Source organism: Carcharodon carcharias, chromosome 2, assembly GCF_017639515.1.
Source record: "Carcharodon carcharias isolate sCarCar2 chromosome 2, sCarCar2.pri, whole genome shotgun sequence".
Classification (NCBI taxonomy): domain Eukaryota; kingdom Metazoa; phylum Chordata; class Chondrichthyes; order Lamniformes; family Lamnidae; genus Carcharodon; species Carcharodon carcharias.
In genome coordinates this window covers 52,334,498-52,353,852 of record NC_054468.1, presented here as the reverse complement: position 1 = coordinate 52,353,852, position 19,355 = coordinate 52,334,498, and the positions used below count along the sequence as shown (strand labels likewise).

The 19,355-nt window shown below is 40.7% G+C and overlaps 1 protein-coding gene across 6 annotated transcripts in view; it reads left to right on the top strand.

Annotated features, from left to right (window-relative positions):
* The window catches only part of LOC121290443 (inactive N-acetylated-alpha-linked acidic dipeptidase-like protein 2), a 999,957-nt gene that overhangs the window by 963,679 nt on the left and 16,923 nt on the right, over window positions 1-19,355 (top strand). For all 6 annotated transcript variants that reach the window (XM_041210891.1, XM_041210883.1, XM_041210898.1 and 3 more), the window contains 2 exons: window positions 8,365-8,458; window positions 8,860-9,058. In XM_041210891.1, coding sequence (XP_041066825.1) covers window positions 8,365-8,458; window positions 8,860-9,058 — 293 coding nt within the window. The remainder of the gene's footprint in view (window positions 1-8,364; window positions 8,459-8,859; window positions 9,059-19,355) is intronic.

Genomic DNA, 19,355 nt, shown 5'->3' with positions numbered 1-19,355 from the left:
CTGTCTATAAATGTATTTGCAGTTTACAATGATGTTTTTCTTTAACTTTATAACTTTGCATACAGAGCAAAATGTTTTCCCTGATGATGTTTAGGAGAGAAAAATATCCTTATTGCAGAATAAAAATCTAAAATAATTTTTCCAAAACATAAAAAAGCAGCAAATATGGTCAAAGGGGGAAAATGGTAAAAAGGCAAAATTAATGGCTCTTTACACAAATGCACGCAGTATTTAGAACAAAATAAATGAATAAACGGCACAAAGAGACGTTAATGGGTATGATTTTATAGCCATTACAGAGTCACGGTTACAAGGAGATCAAAGCTGGGAACTAAATATTCAGGGGTGACTTTTCAAAAGGACAAGCAGGAAGGAAAGGGTGGTGGAGTAGCTTTGTTAGTACGAGATGGAGTAAGTATGATAGCAAGAAATGATCTTTGGAAGATGTAGAATCCAAATGGGTGGAGGTAAGAAATAACAAGGGGATGAAGACACTAGTGGGAGTAGTCTATAGGCCTTCTAACAGTAGCTGTACTGTAGCACAGTGAATGAATCAAGAGAAAATAAGGACACATAAAAAAGGCAGTACATTAATCATGGGTGCCTTTAATCTTCAGGTAGATTAGGAAAATCAAATTGGCAGAGGTGGCAACGAGCAAGAAGTCAGAGTGTATTCGGGCCAGTTTCCTAGAACAATATGTACTGGATCCAACCAGGTATCAGGCTATCTTGGATCAGTAATGTGTAATGAGGCAGGTTTAATAAATTATCTCAGAGTAAAAGATCCCCTGGGAAACAGTGACCATAACATGGTTGAATTTAGCATTCAGTTTGAGAGTGAGAAACTTGGGCCGGAAACAACTGTGCTGAACTTAAATAAGGGTAATCACAAAGGAATGAGGGCAGAGTTGGCTGGAGTGGACTGGGAAAGGAGTTTAACAGAATAGATGGTTAATGAGCAATGGCAGATGTTTAAGAAAGTAGTTCATGACTCACAACAAAGGTATATCCCAGTGAGGAAGAAGGATTCTAGGAGGGGAATAAACCAACCATGGTTCACCAAGGAAGTTAGGATAGTATCAACTTGAAAGAAAAAACCAATGTGGCAAAGATTAGTGGTAAGCCAGAGGATTGGGAAAGTTTTAAAAAACCAATAAAAGATGACCAAAAATCATAGAGGGAGAAAATAAACTTTGAGTGTAAACTAGCAAGTAATATAAAAGCAGACAGTAAGAGCTTTTTTAACTATATAAAAAAGAAAAAGAGAGGCCAACTTGAACATAGGCCCCTTAGAGAACGAGGCTGGGGAAATAATAATGGGGAGCTTGGAAATGGCAGAGGAGGTGAATAAATACTTTGCCTTCTACCATGAAGATTGATGCACTAATAGCATTCCAAAAATACTAAATAATCAAGGGTCAAAAGGGGAGGAGAAAATAAATACAATAACTATCATTAGAGAAAAAGTGCTAGTGAAACTAATGGGGCTAAAGGCAATAAGTCCCCTGGATCTGATGGGTTGCATCTTAGGATTTTAAAGTAAGTAGCTACACAGATAGTGGATGCACTGGTAGTAATCTTCCAAGAAACTTTAGATTCTAGAAAAGTCTCAGAAGATTGGAAAACTTCCAATACAACACATTTATTCAAAAAGGGAGGCAGATAAAAAAAAACAGGTAACTGTAGGCCAGTTAGCTATCCATCATTGGGAAAATGTTAAAGTATATCATAAAGGATGTAATAGCAGAGCATTTAGAAATGCATAATATAATCAAGCAGAGTCAGCATGACTTCATGAGGGGAAATCATGCCTGACAAACTCATTAGAATTCTTTGAGGAGGTAACAAGCAGGGTAGATAAAGGGGAACCAGTAGATGTAATATATTTGGATTTCCAAAAGGCATTCGATAAGGTACCGCACAAAGAACTACTTAATAAGATAAAAGCCCATGGTATTGGGGGTAGTATATTAGCATGGATAGAGGATTGGCTAACTAATAGAAGACAGAGTTTGATAAGGGGGCTATTTTCAGGATGGCAACCTGTAACTAGTGGAATGCTTCAGGGATCAGTTCTGGGGCCACAATTATTTACGATATATGTTAATGACCTAGATGAGGACAGTGAATGTACTATCACCAAGTTTGCAGATGACACAAAAATAGGTGGGAAGGCAAGTGTTGAGGATGACACAGGGAGTCTACAGAGGGATATAGACAGGTTAAGTGAGTGGGCAAAAACTTCGCAGATGGAATATACTGTGAGAAAATGTGAGGTTATACATTTTTGGCAGAAAGAATAGAGGAGCTGAATATTATTTAAATGGAGAAAGACTGCAGAAAGCTACAGCACAGAGGGATTTGGGAGCCCTCGTGCATGAATCCCAAAAAGCTAACATACAAGTTCAGCAGGTAATAGGGAAGACAAATGGAATGTTGGCCTTCATTTCAAAGGGAATGGAGCATAAGAATAGAGAAGTCTTGCTAAAACTATACAAGGTACCAGTTAGACCACACCTGGATATGGAGGGATTTCCTTATGAGGAGAGGTTGAGTAAATTGGGCCTGTACTCATTGGTGTTTAGAAGAATGAGAGGTGTCTTTATTGAAACATATAAGATTCTTAGGGGGCTTGACAGGGTAGATGTTGAAAGGTTGTTTCCCCTCGTGGAAGAGTCTAGGATCAGAGGGCATAATCTTAGAGTAAGGGGTCACCCATTTAAGACAGAGATGATGAGGAATTTCTTCTCTCAGTGGGTAGTGAATCTGTGGAATTCTTTACTGGAGAGGGCTGTGGAGGCTGGGTCATTAAGTATATTCAAGGCTGAGATAGACAGATTTTTAATCTGTAAGGGAATCAAGGGTTATGGAGGAAAGTCAGGAAAGTGGAGTTGAGGATTATCAGATCGGCCATGATCTCATTGAATGGCGGAGCAGACTCAATGGGCCGAATGGCCTACTTCTGCTCCTACATCTTATGGTCTTATGAGTCACATTTCATTTCTCTGCATTAGTATTTATTGTAAAGTTATGTAGTTTCTTTGTGACTCACCAGAACAGTGCCATCCTGGTTTTTCGATATATTGCACTTCACTATTCATAATGTTTCTCTGAACTGAAAGTACTTGGTACTTTTAATGGATATTTAACTCAGTCTCCAGTCAAGAATTTAATGCACAAAAAAATCTCAATTCATTACTTGCTTCAGATTTTCCAATGTTATTCTAAAATGTTATTTGACTTAACATGCTTTTGTAAAGTAGTGTCATTTTCATTGCAAATGGTTTAGATATGAGTTTGTTCAATAGCTGTGACAAATAAATTAAGTAAAAAGTAGCTTTTAATAGATAAATTACATAATTTTACATGCATCTTGCTCCACATGCTATTAATTGTAAATGTAGTCTAAGGACTGGCAATCTTCTCATTCAGTTTCCCTGCATGAATCAAAAAAATAATTAAACTGTAAGTGCAGTGGCTTTGAACTGCATCATTGAGTAAGGACCTAGGAATCATCTTTAATCAGTTGACTCATGTCCAATTTGAAAGATGAATTAAAGAGATCATAATAATGAGAAGTATTGTGATCAGTGAGGTATTATGTCCTCTTCCCAGTGTGCCTTCATCTGGTAGTTGCACTGTACTGAATAATTGTGACAATATTGGCCCTGTTAAGAGTTTAGGTATGATACCTGAGGGAAGCCACTTGCACTATTAATTAATCTTAATGAAACAACAGCTTGAATGGAGTGTCGCAGGGTGTTTCCTCATGCAATGATATATCAAGATTTTTATGTAATTAAGTGAATACATTTTATCTCTTGCAACCATACATGGCTGCTTTCATAAATATTATTCAGCAACTGTGGTTAAGTGATGAGATTTTTTTCTTTCTTTGGTAACTCAGCTGATTAAATTGATGGAGTGCAATATAGCAGAATGATTAGTCCACAACAGTGCATATAGCATTTTGGAACTGATGATGGCATTATAAAAAATGTCAATGTGTGTGTTTGCAGTACTTACAGGAATTAGGAGCTAGTTTTTAGTTTTGTTAAGCATAAGAGCTGAGTTCTTTTCAGATGGTGCTATTTATGGTTAGTTTGAATGTATATCATCTATGCTCCTCTTCTGGCCTCTTGTGCATTCCTGATCATTGTTGCTGCACCATTGGTGGCCCTGCCTTCAGTTTCCTAGATCACAATCTCTGGTATTCCCTCCTTACGCTTTGCTTTCCTCATTTAAGATGCTTCTTAAAACCTAACTCTCTGACCATGTTTTTGGTCATCTAACCTCATATCTCCTTTTGTGATTCAGTAATACACATTGTTCTATAATGCTCCTGTGAAGCACCTTGGGACATTTCATTACATAAAAGGAGCTGTGTAAATACAAGTTGTTGTTGTCATTTGTTAACGTAGTGAATGGCTACAGTTCTAGAATAATTGAGTAATTATTCATTTTCTGTCTATTTTTTATTCTACAATGTGTGGGCTGGTTCTCGATTGAGCAGAATAAACCAAGAGTTTCCTCTGAAAGAGGAGAGACACCATTGGAATTTCATGGACAAGTGGATTACCAAATTACTTTTTAAACAAATTAACAGAAAATAAGAAAATCAAATTCAAATGGTGAAGTCACCAGTCATAAAAAAGTTGCGGAATCAGTATAACTGTTTGCACCTAATGCTCACCTCGGCTTAAAACAAACATAGAGGAATTCTGCTCAACAATTTTGTACATCCTGGACTAATAATAATTGAAAAGGTGAGACTTATTAGAACCAAAATCATTTAGATCCATGCTACCATCCTTAATGAGCCTGTGTGGGAATGCACCAGGATCTTCGTTCATGACCCTTTTGAGCTTTCGACGGTCAGCTGTTATAACCATCACATGATCAAATGTGATGTGATCTAAAATCCAGGAATGCATTCAAAATAGGATAACCCTATTGTCAACTGGAAAAGCTGCCTGAAGTGCATTCATTAACAGCTCTCCCCTTCAACAACTTCCTTGCTTTCACTTGCCTTCTACAGTTACTCACAAGCCTGGACATTGGATTGTGCATGATCCAAGCTAAATCCTGAATTATACTCTTCCCCCACCAGTAGTTTTGCAGGCGAAAAGGTGCATAAAATTCCTTGGATGGCCTTCCCATGGCCTGTGTTGATTTGTCCACAATTTTATGGTGGGTCAGGGAAGGCCTGAGCCATATTGACTACATAATGGTGCCTAGCCACAATTTCCAGGCTAGCAGGAGGAGTTCAGGAGTGGGGGTAAGCATGGAATGTCACCCTGCTCAGGCCTTGGGTGTAAAAGCAGAGGGGTGCCTCCTTTTCACATCAGGCAACCCCCCACAAGTTCTGCCCGTCAAGGGTGCTCCTTGCTTCTGTTCTCTCCATCAAGAACCTCACCCCCATTTCCCACCTCACTCAGGCTTCACCAATCCAACCCCCTCAGACCCCGCTGTCATGAGACCACTTGCTGGTCCTGGACTCCAGGACTTAGAATCTGGGGATTGCTTGTAGTCCCAGTCCTGTTTCTGCACTACTAGCGCTGTAAGGAATACTGAGCTGCCGGCCAATCAGATTAGCTATCGACATCAACTCCAACATGCTGGGGGTTGCCATTGACCAAAAACTGAACTGAACTAGCCATATAAACGCTGTGGCTACAAGACCAGGCCAGAAGCTGGGAATTCTGTGGAGAGTAACTCATCTCCTGGCTCCCTAAAACCTGTCCACCATCTACAAAGTACAAATCAGGAGTGTGATGGAATACTCTCCACTTGCCTGGATGAGTGCAGCTCCAACAACACTCAATAAGCTCAACACCATCCAGGACAAAGCAGCCCACTTGAGTTCAAACTTCTATTGGGCAATTGCCCTGCATTGGGAACCATCCGAAAATATGATTTAAACTGCAAACTTCGAATAGTTCTGACTGTCCGCTGTAATTGTTACCCAGAAAAAACTAGAAGAACTAAAGCCACTTCTAGCTCTGGATAACTATAGTACTGACCCACACTGACCCCCCCACAGGACCCCTTCACTACCCTGCACCCTCCACGAGACTTGCCTGACACTCTGCCATGGGACTACCCCTGTCGCCCCCCAAAAACTGCCACCCCCCCCATGGGACTATTGCCCCGAATGCACCCCCCCAACCTAACTACCCACACCACCCCCACAGGACTGATCTGGGCTCCCCTACTACCACCATCCTCCTCTCCCCCCAGGCTCGATTCCCGACTTTATTACCCTTTGATACCTTTGGCTAAGAAAAATCTCCTAAAGTCCATGTTCCTCTTAAGGCCTTGAACACCTTGATCAAATTACTCTTTAATTTTCTAAATTTCAGGTCATGCAACCGTGGTTTGTGTAATCTCTCCTTGTAATTTAACCCTTGAAGTCCATGAATTATTTTGGTAAAACATCACTGCACTCCCTCCAAGGTCAATATATCCTAAGGTGTAGTGTCCAGAACTGCTCACTTTACTCCAGGTGTGGTCTAACCAGGGTTTTATACAGCTGAACCATGAGTTATGCCCTCTTCTGTTCATCTAGCTATAAAGTCCAGCATTCCATTAGCCATTTTGATTATTTTCTGTACCTGTTCATGCTGTTTTAATGATCTGTGCACCTGGACCCCAAGTCTCTTTGGACCTTCACTGTTTCTAGCTTTTGACCATTTTGAAATATCTTGTTCTATCCTTTTTAGGTCCAAAGTAATCTCACAATTGCCCACATTGAAATCCATTTGCCAGTTTTACCCATTCACTTAATCTATCACTATCTCTATATAATTTTATGCTTCCAGCTGCACTGCCTTTTGATTTATCAGCAAATTTGAATTTGTGGTTTTTTTATTCCAAGTCGTTAATGAATACATTGAAAAGCTGAGGTTCCAATACAGATCGTTGTGGCACCGCTAGTCACATCCTGCTAATTAGAAGACCTGTCCATTATCCCTACTCTCTGTCACCTGCCATTCAGCCAATTACCTAACTAGGTCAATAATCTGTCTTCAATTCCATGAACTTCAACTTTAGCTAACAATCTGTTATGTGGGACTTTATCAAATGCCTTCTGGAAGCCCATGTAAATAACATCCATAGACATTCCCCTGTTAATGTTCCTCACCTCTTCAAAAAATTCATCCAGATTTGTAGGCATGACCTAATCCTTGCTGGCTTCCTGATCAGCTGAAAATATTGGAGGTGTTCTGTCACCCTGCCTTAATTCTTGACTCCAGCATTTTCCCAACAGGTCTAACTGGTTTATAAATCACTGGTTTTCCTCTCCCCTTTCTTAAATAACAGAGTGACATGCAAAATTTTCTAATCTAAAGGAATAGATTCTGAATCAAGACAATTTTGGAAGATTATAGTTAGGCCAGCTACAACATTCCCACCTACTTTTAAAATCTGGGATGGAAACCATCTTGTCCTGAGGATTTTTCACTATTTAGTGTCATTAATTTCTCCATTACTCTTATTTTGCTTAGCTTAATTTTGTTGAGTACTGTCCCTGATTCACTAATAGTTTCCCTGGGATGTTGGGAAAACTGACATCTTTCTTTACTGCAAGTACTGATGCAAAGTAATTATTCAGCATGTCTGCCATTTCTTTACTATCATTGACAATGGCTGGAATTTTACCAGCCATTTGGAGACGGGGTGGGAGAAAAACCGGACATGTTGTTCCCTGCCCACATTCCGTTTTACCGGGTCGCTGAGATTTTATGAGAATCGGAACAGCCTCCACTGCATTGGTGAATCCACCATCTGCAGCAAGGCAGCGTCCCAGCAGCTTACTTGGGAGAGGCCTTCCTTCCCAGTTGCTCATTGTTCTAAGAAGGGGCCCACCCTGGCACCAATGGCCATCCCCACTGCTCCAACTCCACTGCTGGAGGGTTTGCCTCTTCAATCACTGGGGCCTGCCTACCTGGTTTTAGCCCACCTAGAACTCACTTAACAGCCCTTCATGGGTGTCTCAACGTGGAGGCACCCTCTCCTTGATGCAGCCTCAGCAGCAGCGCGAGCTATGACCAAAGCCTGGGGCTAACAGGCCAGATAGTGCTCCCTTTTCCTCATGTATCTCCAACTTGAGGTCCAGCACAATGACTTTGAGTCAGAGAGAATTGGATGGAGACATCAATTGCAGATGTCTTTTGGCACACATTTTATGAATAAGAAAAATCTTCTTTTTCTTTCTCTGTTCATTATGGCAGGGATAATGTACAATTAGGCAGCATTATTGCACTGTTTAAAATATTTATACTTTACCATCACTACTCATAATAAAATAATTTGCCTGCAAGATCTTTTCCTGAGCTACATGTTTTGTTTTGTTTGTTGCAGTTGACGGCTGAAATGATTCTGCGTATAGCCAATGAGCCAGTTCTTCCTTACAGTGTCCTGGATGTAGCCCTGGAGGTTCAAGAGCAACTCAAAGGTTGTGTTTATTTCTAAGTTTATGGCTATATTATTATTCATTTAGTTTTTACGAATATGCTAACACTGCTACACATCCTTTTGATTCTTTGTTGCCTTGAGTTACAGATTATTAATTTTTCTATTTCCTGTCCTCCCCAACATTGGAATTCATTGACATGAACAAGTATTTTCTGCTCTATGTATCCTAAATATTTTCTTGCATGTTATATACTCATACTGTATGGATATTCTTGTGAGTTTGACTAATATTTTTCTGTAAATCCATCATGCCACGGTGAGGTTAGACCTCATATCAGCATTATCGTGTTATAGGAGATGACATGTTTTACATTTTGTGCCATGTTTCTATTGACTGTTGATTTTGGTATAATTTTTAATTATATATTTTACTTTTCAAAGATGGCAGTGTTGCTTCAGATCAAATGTTGGCATTGGCCAATGCACTGAGGGAAACTGCACAACTTTTTCAGTCAGATGAAATGCGTCCAGCTAATGATCCAAAGGAGCGGGACCCTGCCCATCTGAGAATGTTGAATGATGTGCTGCAGAATCTAGAGAAAAACTTCCTCATCCAACGTGCTCCACCAGGCTATTATAGGTATGGAAAAATCTCTATATATCTGTCTCAGAATGAGGCAACATAAGTGGTATTTATGATACTGAATTTTCAAATCTCTCAAAGTGACAAAGTACAGTGATAAAAACAAAAAAACTGCGGATGCTGGAAATCCAAAACAAAAACAGAACAAGTTCTGTCGAAGGGTCATGAGGACTCGAAACGTCAACTCTTTTCTTCTCCACCGATGCTGCCAGACCTGCTGAGTTTTTCCAGGTAATTCTGTTTTTGTTTTTGACAAAGTACAGTTGCTGTTTTGAAAGAAAAATATGGTAAGTAATGGCTCCTGATACTTGCATACTTAATTAATGCTTCCCATCATCTGGCACCGGTCCCATATCCGAGCAGCATGGAAGATTGTGGCCAGAGCAAATTTCCAACCTTAGGCAGCATTATCTCTGCATCTCATTCAAACTGGGTGACTTCTCTACTTTTGAGGACTGACAACCTTTTTATGTACATCCCCTTTATCTATTTTTATCTTATCCAACATCACTATTGCCCCTTCCATTCCTACTACATTGCCAGCATTCTTTTCTTTAGTGAAGACTGATGTACTTAAAATATTCACTTATTATCTTCGCCAGAGCTTTTTGTTCACTAATTGGCTCCACTCTTCCTTTGACTGTAGTTTTATGCTATTTATCTGTTTATAAAAGACTTTTAGGTCCTTTTTGTGTTGGCTGCTATTTTATTCTCCTACTGTCTCTTTGGTCCTTAGTGGGCATTTTTGTTACTGGACTCATAATCCCGACGACTGGACAAATGGCCTGGAGATGAATTCAAATCCCACCATGACAAATTCTGGAATAAAAGCTAATATCAGTAATGATGATCATGGATCATTACAAAAACCCATACAATGCATGAATATCTTTCAGAGAAGAACATCTGCCATCCTTACCTGATCTGACCTATATGTGACTCCAGACCCACTGCAATGTGCTTGACTCTGAACTGACCTCTAAAATTGCCTACCAAGCCACTCAATTGTGCCAAACTGCTATGATAAAGTTACTACTGTACTGGGAATACTTTCACCACAAGGAATATTCTACAAAGCAGTTTGCCACCACCCTCTCAGGGGCAGTTAGGGATGGGCACTAAATGCTGACCTTGTCAGAAATGCCCACATCCCATGAATGAATTTTTAAAAATCTTTGTTAGAGCCCTTAAGTACTTTATATTCACCTTGGTTCACTACTCTATTGTGAACTTTATATTTATGTCATAAGCCTCCTCCTTCTGGCTCATTTTAGCCTCTATATCTTTAGTCATCCAGGGCCCAATATCTTTGGATGTTCTTCTTTTAGCCCTAATGAGAAGGTATCTATCCCAAACCATCTCCTCTTTAAAAGCCTCTTGTTGTTCAGTTACTGTTTGGCAAGCTAATTTTTGATTCCAATCTCCTGGGCCAGATCCTTTTTCAACTCACTGAAGTAATTCCTCCTGCAGTTAAGAATTTTCATACTTTGTGTTTTATTATTTTCTATAACTATTCTTCACCTAATATTCCTAATGCTCCCCGGATTCTCTCCCACTGAAACATGCTCCACTTACTCATTCCCCAGAACTAGATCCAGCTGTTTTGATTCTCATTGGACTGGAAATGCACTGACGAGAAAAGTCCTGTTGTACACATTTCAGAAATGCCTCATCTTCTTTGCTCTTTACTGTGTTACCATATGCTAGTCTGTATTAGGATAATTGAAGACCCCCCAGTTATCACTACTCTACTTTCTTGCATCTTTTTGTAATTTGCCCCAATTTTGCTAGTCACCACCCCACTATTTGGTGGTCTATTTTATACATACAGTAGAGTAATAGCCCGTCTACTGTTCCTTAATTCTAACCAGATAAATTCTGTCTATGTCTCCTCACATACGCTAAGCCTCTCCAGTGCTGTACAGTTCTTTGATCAATACTGCCCTTTGTTACCTTCCCTATCAGGAAGCTGGATTTAGTTGTAGAAAATCCAGGCACCAACTTATGGATTTCTCAGAATCCAACCTAAACAGCAATATAATGACACACTGTGCATCTTGCAAAGGAACTTGATTCAATATTAAAGCATTGATAGATAACTAATAGCTCTAGAACCATTGAGCAGCTTTTACTTTTTAACCATATTCTTTGAGTCTACACTTCTGAGCATTGATAAACACATTTCCAACTGTTTTTTGTGAACTTGGTTCACTCAGTACCACTCTCACATTTTAAATAATGAGACATTGGTAAATAGTGGTATTCAGAGGGAGCTGCACATTCCTGTGCGCGGATCTCAAAGTTAACATGCAGGTACAGCAAGCAATTAGGAAGGCAAATGCTATGTTAACTTTTATTGCAAAGGATTTGTGTTTTTTTTAATTCTTTCATGGGATGTGGGCATCACTGGCTAGGCCAGCAGTTTTATTGCCCATCCCTAGTTGCCCTTGAGAAGGTGCTGGTGAGCTGCCTTCTTGAACTGCTGCAGTGCTGTTAGGAAGGGAGTTCCAGAATTTTGACCCAGCAGCAGAGAAGGAAGAGTGGTGATATAGTTCCAAGTTAGGATGTTGAGTGGCTTGGAGGTAAACTTGCAGGCATTGGTGTTCCCATCCATCTGCTGCCTTTGTGCTTCCAGGTGGTAGAGGTCACAGGTTTGGTTGAAGGAACCTTGCTGAATTGCTGCAATGCATCTTGTAGATAGTGCATGCTGCTGCCACTGTATTTCAGTGGTGGAAGGATTGAATGTTTGAGGTGGTGGATGGGGTGCCAATCAAGCAGGCTGCTTTGTCCAGTACAGTGTCAAGCTTCTTGAGTGTTGTTGGAGCTGCACTCACCCAGGCAAGTGGAGAGTATTCCATCATACTCCTGATTCATGCCTTGTAGATGGTGGACAGGGAATCAGGGAGTGAGTTACTTGTCACAGAATTCGCAGCCTCTGACCTGCTCTTGTAACCACAGTATTTATATGGCTGGTTGGTTCAGTTTCTGGTCAATGATAATTCCCAAGATGTTGATAGTAGGGGATTGCGATGGTGATGCCATTGAATGTCAAGGGGAGATGATTGGATTCTCTGTTGTTGGAGGTGGTCATTGCCTGGCACTTGCTTGGTGCGATTGTTTCTTGCCACTTGTCAGCCCCAGCCTGGATGTTGTCCAGGTTTTGTTGCATATGGGCACGGACTGCTTCAGTATCTGAGGAGTCGCGAATGGTGCTGAACATTGTGCAATTATCAGCGAACATCCCCACTTCTGACCTTATGATGGAAGGAAGGTCATTGATGAAGCAGTTGAATATGGTTGGGCCTAGGACACTACCTGAGGAACTCCTGCAGTGATGTCCTGGATTTTGAGATAATTGACCTCCACCAATCACAACCATCTTCCTTGTGCTAGGTATGGTTCCAGTCAGCGAGGACTTTTCCTCCTGATTCCCACTGACTTCCGTTTTGCTTGGGCTCCTTGATGCCACATTAGGTCAAATGCTGCCTTGATGTCAAGGACAGTCACTCTCACCTCACCTTGGGAGTTCAGCTCTTTTATCCATGTTTGGACTAAGGCTGTAATGAAGTCAGGAGCTGAGTGGTCCTTGCAAAACAAAAACTGAGCGCCAGTGAGCAAGTTATTACTGACTAAGTGCCGCTTGGTAGCACTGTCGACAACACCTTCCATGACTTTACTTATGATCGAGAGTAGACTGATGGGGCGGTAATTGGCCAGGCTGGGTTTGTCCTGCTTTTTGTGGGCAGGACATATCTGGGCAATTTTCCACATTCTCGGGTAGATGCCAGTGTTGTAGTTGCACTGGAACAGCCTGGCTCAGGACGCAGCTAGTTCTGGAGCATAGGTCTTCAGTACTAATGCCGGAGTGTTGTCAGGGCCCATAGCCTTTGCAGTATCCAGTGCCTTCAGCCATTTCTTGATATTACATGGAGTAAATCGAATTGGCTGGAGACTGGCATCTGTGATGCTGGGGACCTCCAGAGCAGGCCAAGAGGGATCATCTACTCGACACTTCTGTCTGAAGGTTGTTGCAAATGCTTCGGCCTTATCTTTTGCACTGATGTGCTGGGCTCCCCCAGCATTGAGGATGGAGATATTTGTGGAGCCTCCACCTCGAGTGAGCAGTTTAATTGTCCACCACCATTCATGACTGGATGTGGCAGGATTGCAGAGTTTAGATCTGATATGTTGGTTGTGGGATTGCTTAGCTCTGTCTATCACATGCTACTTTTGCTGTTTGGCTTGCAAGTAGTCCTGTGTTGTAGCTTCACCAGATTGACACCTCATTTTTAGGTGTGCCTGGTAATGCTCCTAGCATGCCCTCCTGCACTCTTCATCAAACCAGGGTTGATCACTTGGCTTGATGGGATATGCATGGCCATGAGGTTACAGATTGGGCTGCTGCTGATGGCCCACAGTGCCTCATGGATACCTATTTTGAGTTGCTAAAACAGTTCAAAATCAATCCCATTTAGCATGGTGGTAGTGCACACTCATACTGGAGGGAATTTTCAATGTGAAGGCAGGACTTCATCTCCACAAGGACTGTGTGGTGGTCACCCCTACAAAAACTGTCATGGGCAGATGCATCTTTCACAGGTAGATTGGTAAGGATGAGGTCAAGTAGGTTTTCCCTTTTGTTGGTTTCAACTGAGGGTGGGGGGTTAAAGTAGATGGTAACCAGTAGGAGATTTCCTTGCCTATGCTTGACCAGATGCCATGAGACTTCAAGGCAACTCCTTCCCAACTGTATACCTCTGTGCAGCCACCTCTGATGAGTCTGCCCTTTCAGGGGGACAGGACATGCCCACGGATGATGATGATGGAGTCAGGGCCATTGCGTGTAAGGTAATATTCCATGAGTATGACTGTCAAAATCTGTGGAACAGCTCTCCCAATTTTGGTACAGGTCCCCAGATGTTAATAAGGAGAACTTTGCAGCGTCGACAGGGCTGGGTTTGCTTAGTGATCTGTCCGGTTACATTCCTTTTTGTAGACCTTGCAGTGGTTTTGATGCAAGTGAGTGGCTTGCTAGGCAATTTCAGAGGGCATTTAAGCATCCTGTGCATCTGGAGTCACATGTAGGCCAGACCAGGTAAGAACGGCAAATTTCCTTACCTCAAGGGCATTCATTAACTAGATGGGTTTTTACAAGGCTAGCTTTTTAATTCCAGATTTATTAACTGAATTTAAATTCGACCAGTTGCTGTATCCCCAGAACATCAGCCTGGGTTCCTGGATTAGTGGTCCAGTGACATTGCCACTGCGCCACTGCATCCCCCTACATCCAACAGTAAAGAAGTCTTGCTACCATTATTTAAGGTTTTGGTAAGACCACAAATGGAGTAGGGTGCAAGGTTTTGGTCTCCTTACCAAAGGAAGGATATTCTTGCTTTAGAGGAAGCGCAACGAACAGGAATCTGATTTCTGGGTTGAGGTGTTTGTCTTATAAGGAGAGATTGAGTAGACTAGGTCTATATTCCCTAAGATATTAGAATAATGAGAAGTTATCAAATTGAAACAGATAAAATTTGTAAGGACCTTGACCGGGTAGATGCTGGGAAATCTTTCCACTGTATGGAGAGTCTAGAAATAAGAGTCACAGTCTCAAAATAAGGGATCAGCTATTTAGGACTGAGAGGAGAAACGTCTTCACTTGGGTTGTGAGTATTTGCAATTCTCTACCCCAGAGAGCTCCGGGATGCTCTGTCAATGAGTATATTCAAAACAGAGGTCGGGATTTTCCAGCCCCACCCTTTGCCAGGATCTTCTGGTCCTGCTGAAAGTCAATGAACTTCTGGCTGGCCTGCTGCATCCCCTGTGGCGGGTCCCTCCATAGTGGGGCCAGAAAATTCAGGCTAGGGATAATTGATTTTTGGGTACTAAGGGAATTAAGGGATATAGGGATATTGCGATAAGGTAGAGTTGAGGTTGACGATCAACCATGATCTTATTGAATGTCAGAGCTGAGTCGAAGAGCCAAATGGTCTACTCCTGCTCCTATTTCTTATGTTCACCCTGAGGTGGACGATCACAGGTTCATCCACTCCAGGATGTCAACCTAATAACCTGGGCTGACATACTAACGCACAAGTGCAGAGCTGATTTTAAACTGAAGCCCTGTCTTCAAGCTTTCATAGATCCCGTTGTAGTATTTAAAGAAGAGCAATGTTCTCCTTGTACCCAGGTAACATTTTTATCCTTCAACCAACGCCATCAAAAAGAGATTAAATGGTCTTTGATTGCATTGCTGTTTGTGGGACCTTGTTATGTGTAATTCATCTGCAGCATATAACAGCAGTGGCAACACTTCAAAGCAATTCATTGTATGTCAAGCACTTTAGAATGTCCCAAAAGACACGAGAAAGCACTATAGATATTTAAGTTATTTCTTTCCAAAATATGTTACATAATTGTAGTAATTATAGTTTTATTTATTGCGCAATGTACCTTTAAGAATGATATGTATAAGGGAAGATCAAATGACTTGTAATAACCAATAGGAGAGTAGTGTGGGCTACCTCAGCTGTCAATGTAGAGATAGAGTTGGAGTTGAAAGCACATGTAGTTGCTGCTGAGTATATTGTAAGTAAACTTTAAGTTTCCACCCAAGAAGTGTCTGCAGATCAACTCTATCATTAATAGCACAAATTGGCCACCCTACAACAATAATTAAGGTTTTTAGAATAATATAAATTACACAAATAAGTCAATAAACAGTTATACTTCACTGTGGAATGTGGAATAAGACTATAGATAGCTTTGATTACAGCTTCTGTTTGGTGGGACTTCAGACTCTACAAAAGAGGTAACATTTTCGATAAATCAATATTTTCTTGAGATGAATAGCCCTACTTTCTGAGAAATTGATTTTTCATGCATTTTATAAATGTATTATCATATTTAAAAACAAGAATGTATTGTAAGTCAGAAGAAATGGGCTTTTGAATCAATCATGATGTCCCTTGCAAGATACCCACAAAAAAGCCTTTCAAATGTATTTAGTCCCAGTCGCAGAGGTGCAGTCATTTGTGGGACTAAAAAGGAAAGCTTTGGGACATTTTTCTTTGCAGCACCGCAGTGAGTATTGACTTGGTTAAACCAGATCTGTCAGCTGAAGCATTATAAATAAGGCAATTCTTCATCTGTAAATCGGGAGGCTTAGGTGTAATTTACAGCCAGTGACCTTCAGAAAACAAAGCAAGCTTAGATTATTAAGGGTACGTCCATAATTTAAATTCAGTCTTTAATTTAGATCAAAGTATTCTTTTCCTTTAGGCTTACCCATTTGTTAGGGTTAGAAGCTCACCAATTAGAAATGTAAGTCAATGACTTCAGTTTCTTTGAAAAAATATTCATTTCACAGTCTTCCAGAAAAGAATTTGCATAAATGTTATTTGTAATCTATCTTGATATAATTCAGAATCTATAACAAATGCTATAAACAATACTGTCCAATTAACATCAGTAGCTTTTAGTGATATAATAGCATAGATTTCAAATCCAATAGTTACTTTAGTATCAAATCTGTTTAAATGCACTGTAGTTACTTTGAGTAAATTGGAAAAGAAATTTGAGACAATATTTGTAACTCAAAAAATCTGTGCGCTGTAAATTTATGATATCAGTAGAATTTACTGTTTCAAATTTTTTGCACTCATTATTTTCTTGGGATTAGCACCACAGTCACTTGGTTAAGTGGACACTGCACCCTCTATAATTAGAAATTTACCTTTATTGCCCATATCTAGTCTTATAACAGCCTGACCCAGGGAACTGGCATGTGTTCTGGCTTTGGTGATCTTCCACATGCCCCAAGTGTATTTCTTCTTTCTTCCAGAAGGTGGATTGATGAGCACTGTATTTTGTTGAGGTAATTTGTAAATTAACTAACTGATGTATTTTGTGTGCATAACTGAACAGAGTAGAGTTTTTAATGAAATTCCACCTATTCCCTTTGCTCCTCATAACATCAAAAATAATAAATTATGCAAACTTTATCCTGAATATGTGCCTAGGTTCATTGTAATAGTATTTGCTAAGCCAACCAATATTAATACTTTGAGAAAGAATTCTCTGCCTTTCAGTTTCAAATAATCCACATCTTACAACAGATTACATTGCTGACTTCTTACTCCCCCCAACCCAGTGACTCCGACCTTTCAGCTAAAACGCATGCTGCACTTAGTGAAAGGAAGCCACATTAACATTGCAGTTGTGAATGTCTCTAAAATGCAGCAATGAACCTCATTGGCTCAATTTGATATAGTGTGTAAAAAACACTATTCTCTACATCAGTTGGTCTGGTTTCAGCTAATGGGCCTAGCTAGCTTTCTTAGACAGCCTGTGTGTTGGCAGAAATTAACCTCTTATTAGTCAAAATTAACATAATAATAGTGTCTTCAACTTAAAATTGTTCAGAAGTCAAATATGCAAAGATTTTGAAATTTTACATGTATGTTGCAAGATAATGTGAAATAACATTAGACTTGGACACTATCCAGGCTTGGGTTTACAAATGACAAGTAACATTCTTGCCACACAAGTGCCAGGCAATGACCATCTCCAAAAAGAGAGAATCTAACCATCGCCCCTTGACATTCAATGGCATTACCATCACTGAATCCCCCACTATCCTGGGGGTTACCCTTGACCAGAGACTAAACTGGACTCACCATATAAATACTGTAGCTACAAGACCAGGTCAGAGGCTAGGAATCCTGCAACGAGTAACTCACTTCCTGACTCCCCAAAGCCTGTCCAGCATCTACAAGGCACAAGTCAGGAGTGTGAGGGAATACTCTCTGCTTGCCTGGGTGAGTGCAGCTCCCACAACACTCAAGAAGCTTGACACCATCAGGGACAATGCAGCCCACTTGATTGGCAGCACATCCACAAACATTCACTCCCTCCAGCAGTCGCACAGTAGCAGCAGTGTGTGCCATCTACACAATGCACTGCAGGAATTCACGAAGGTTCCTTCGACAGCACCTACCAAACCCATGACCACTACCATTTAGAAGGACAAGGGCAGCAGATAGATGGGAACACCACCACCTGGAAGTTCCCCTCCAAGTCACTCACCATCCTGACTTGAAAATATATCGCCATTCCTTCACAGTCGCTGGGTCAAAATCCTGGAACTCCCTTCCTAACAGCACTGTGGGTATACCTACACCACATGGACAGCAGCGGTTCAAGAAGGCAGCTCACCACCACCACCTCGAGAGCATCTAGGGATGGGCAATAAATGCTGGCCCAGCCAGCGAAGCCCACACCCCGTGAATAAATTTTAAAAAGTGTTAAAGCATTCTCCACTTTCCTTTCTTCTTTGAGGCCCCTCCTAACATCTCTTATCACTGAGTCTCCATTTCTTCCTTTTGACTCAATGAAGCACCTTGGGATGTTTTTCTACAATGCAGGTGCCACACAGATGCAAGTTCTTGTTCTTGGTAGTCTATTGAAAACCCAAATTAAATGTTATTTTTTTCCTTTTTTTAGATTTAAAGTCCTTTAAATGTTAATTATGAAAGTGATTAAAGTTAGCCTAAATGTGTTTTTTGTATAAAATTTCAACTTAACTGCGGGAGAGCGTGCGTCCCTGGAAATGCATCACCAATTTTGTGTTTCGATGTTTGGATTTCTTGTCCGGGCCTTCATGTATTTATTTTCCTCCTAACACAAGTGAAAAAATAATGTATACACATCTTATTATGCTACAAAAGATTGAATTCATGTGTCAAGGCTGTTCTTGTATTTTCAGGTTCCTGGCAGTTGTGTCAATGTTGTGAAGATGTTGATCGGCTTTATAGAAAGATCATATGAATGCAGTCACTAGGTCCCAACTCACTGGGAAATCCTAAAATGAGGAAAAGTAAACATGTTTGCTCTTAGTTGTTACAGGAGAGGGTTCAAAGGAAATCAGATATAGCAATCAGCTCAGCTATACAAAGCAGAAATAACCTAAAGGGATTTGCCTTCACACTGTAACTTGACTCATGCCAGCAGTGGTATCAGCTGAGTTCTAAAAAGCACTGATGGCTTTGGTCACCTTCATGCCATTGGTCAGAAATCATTTGTGGAATGACACTGCAAATTATTTTAACTGTGCCGATATAATAGGATAACTGGCCATTGAATTTAAATCTATGGTAACCAGTCTATGAAACATTCTAGCTGTCTATGAATGCATTTGAACTGTTTCCCCTGGCATGATGCTCAGTTCAGAATCCTTAGTGTCTTACCAGCATGAAGTCTGCTGTGTTTAAGGCAGCTCCTGCCACAGCAGGTTTTT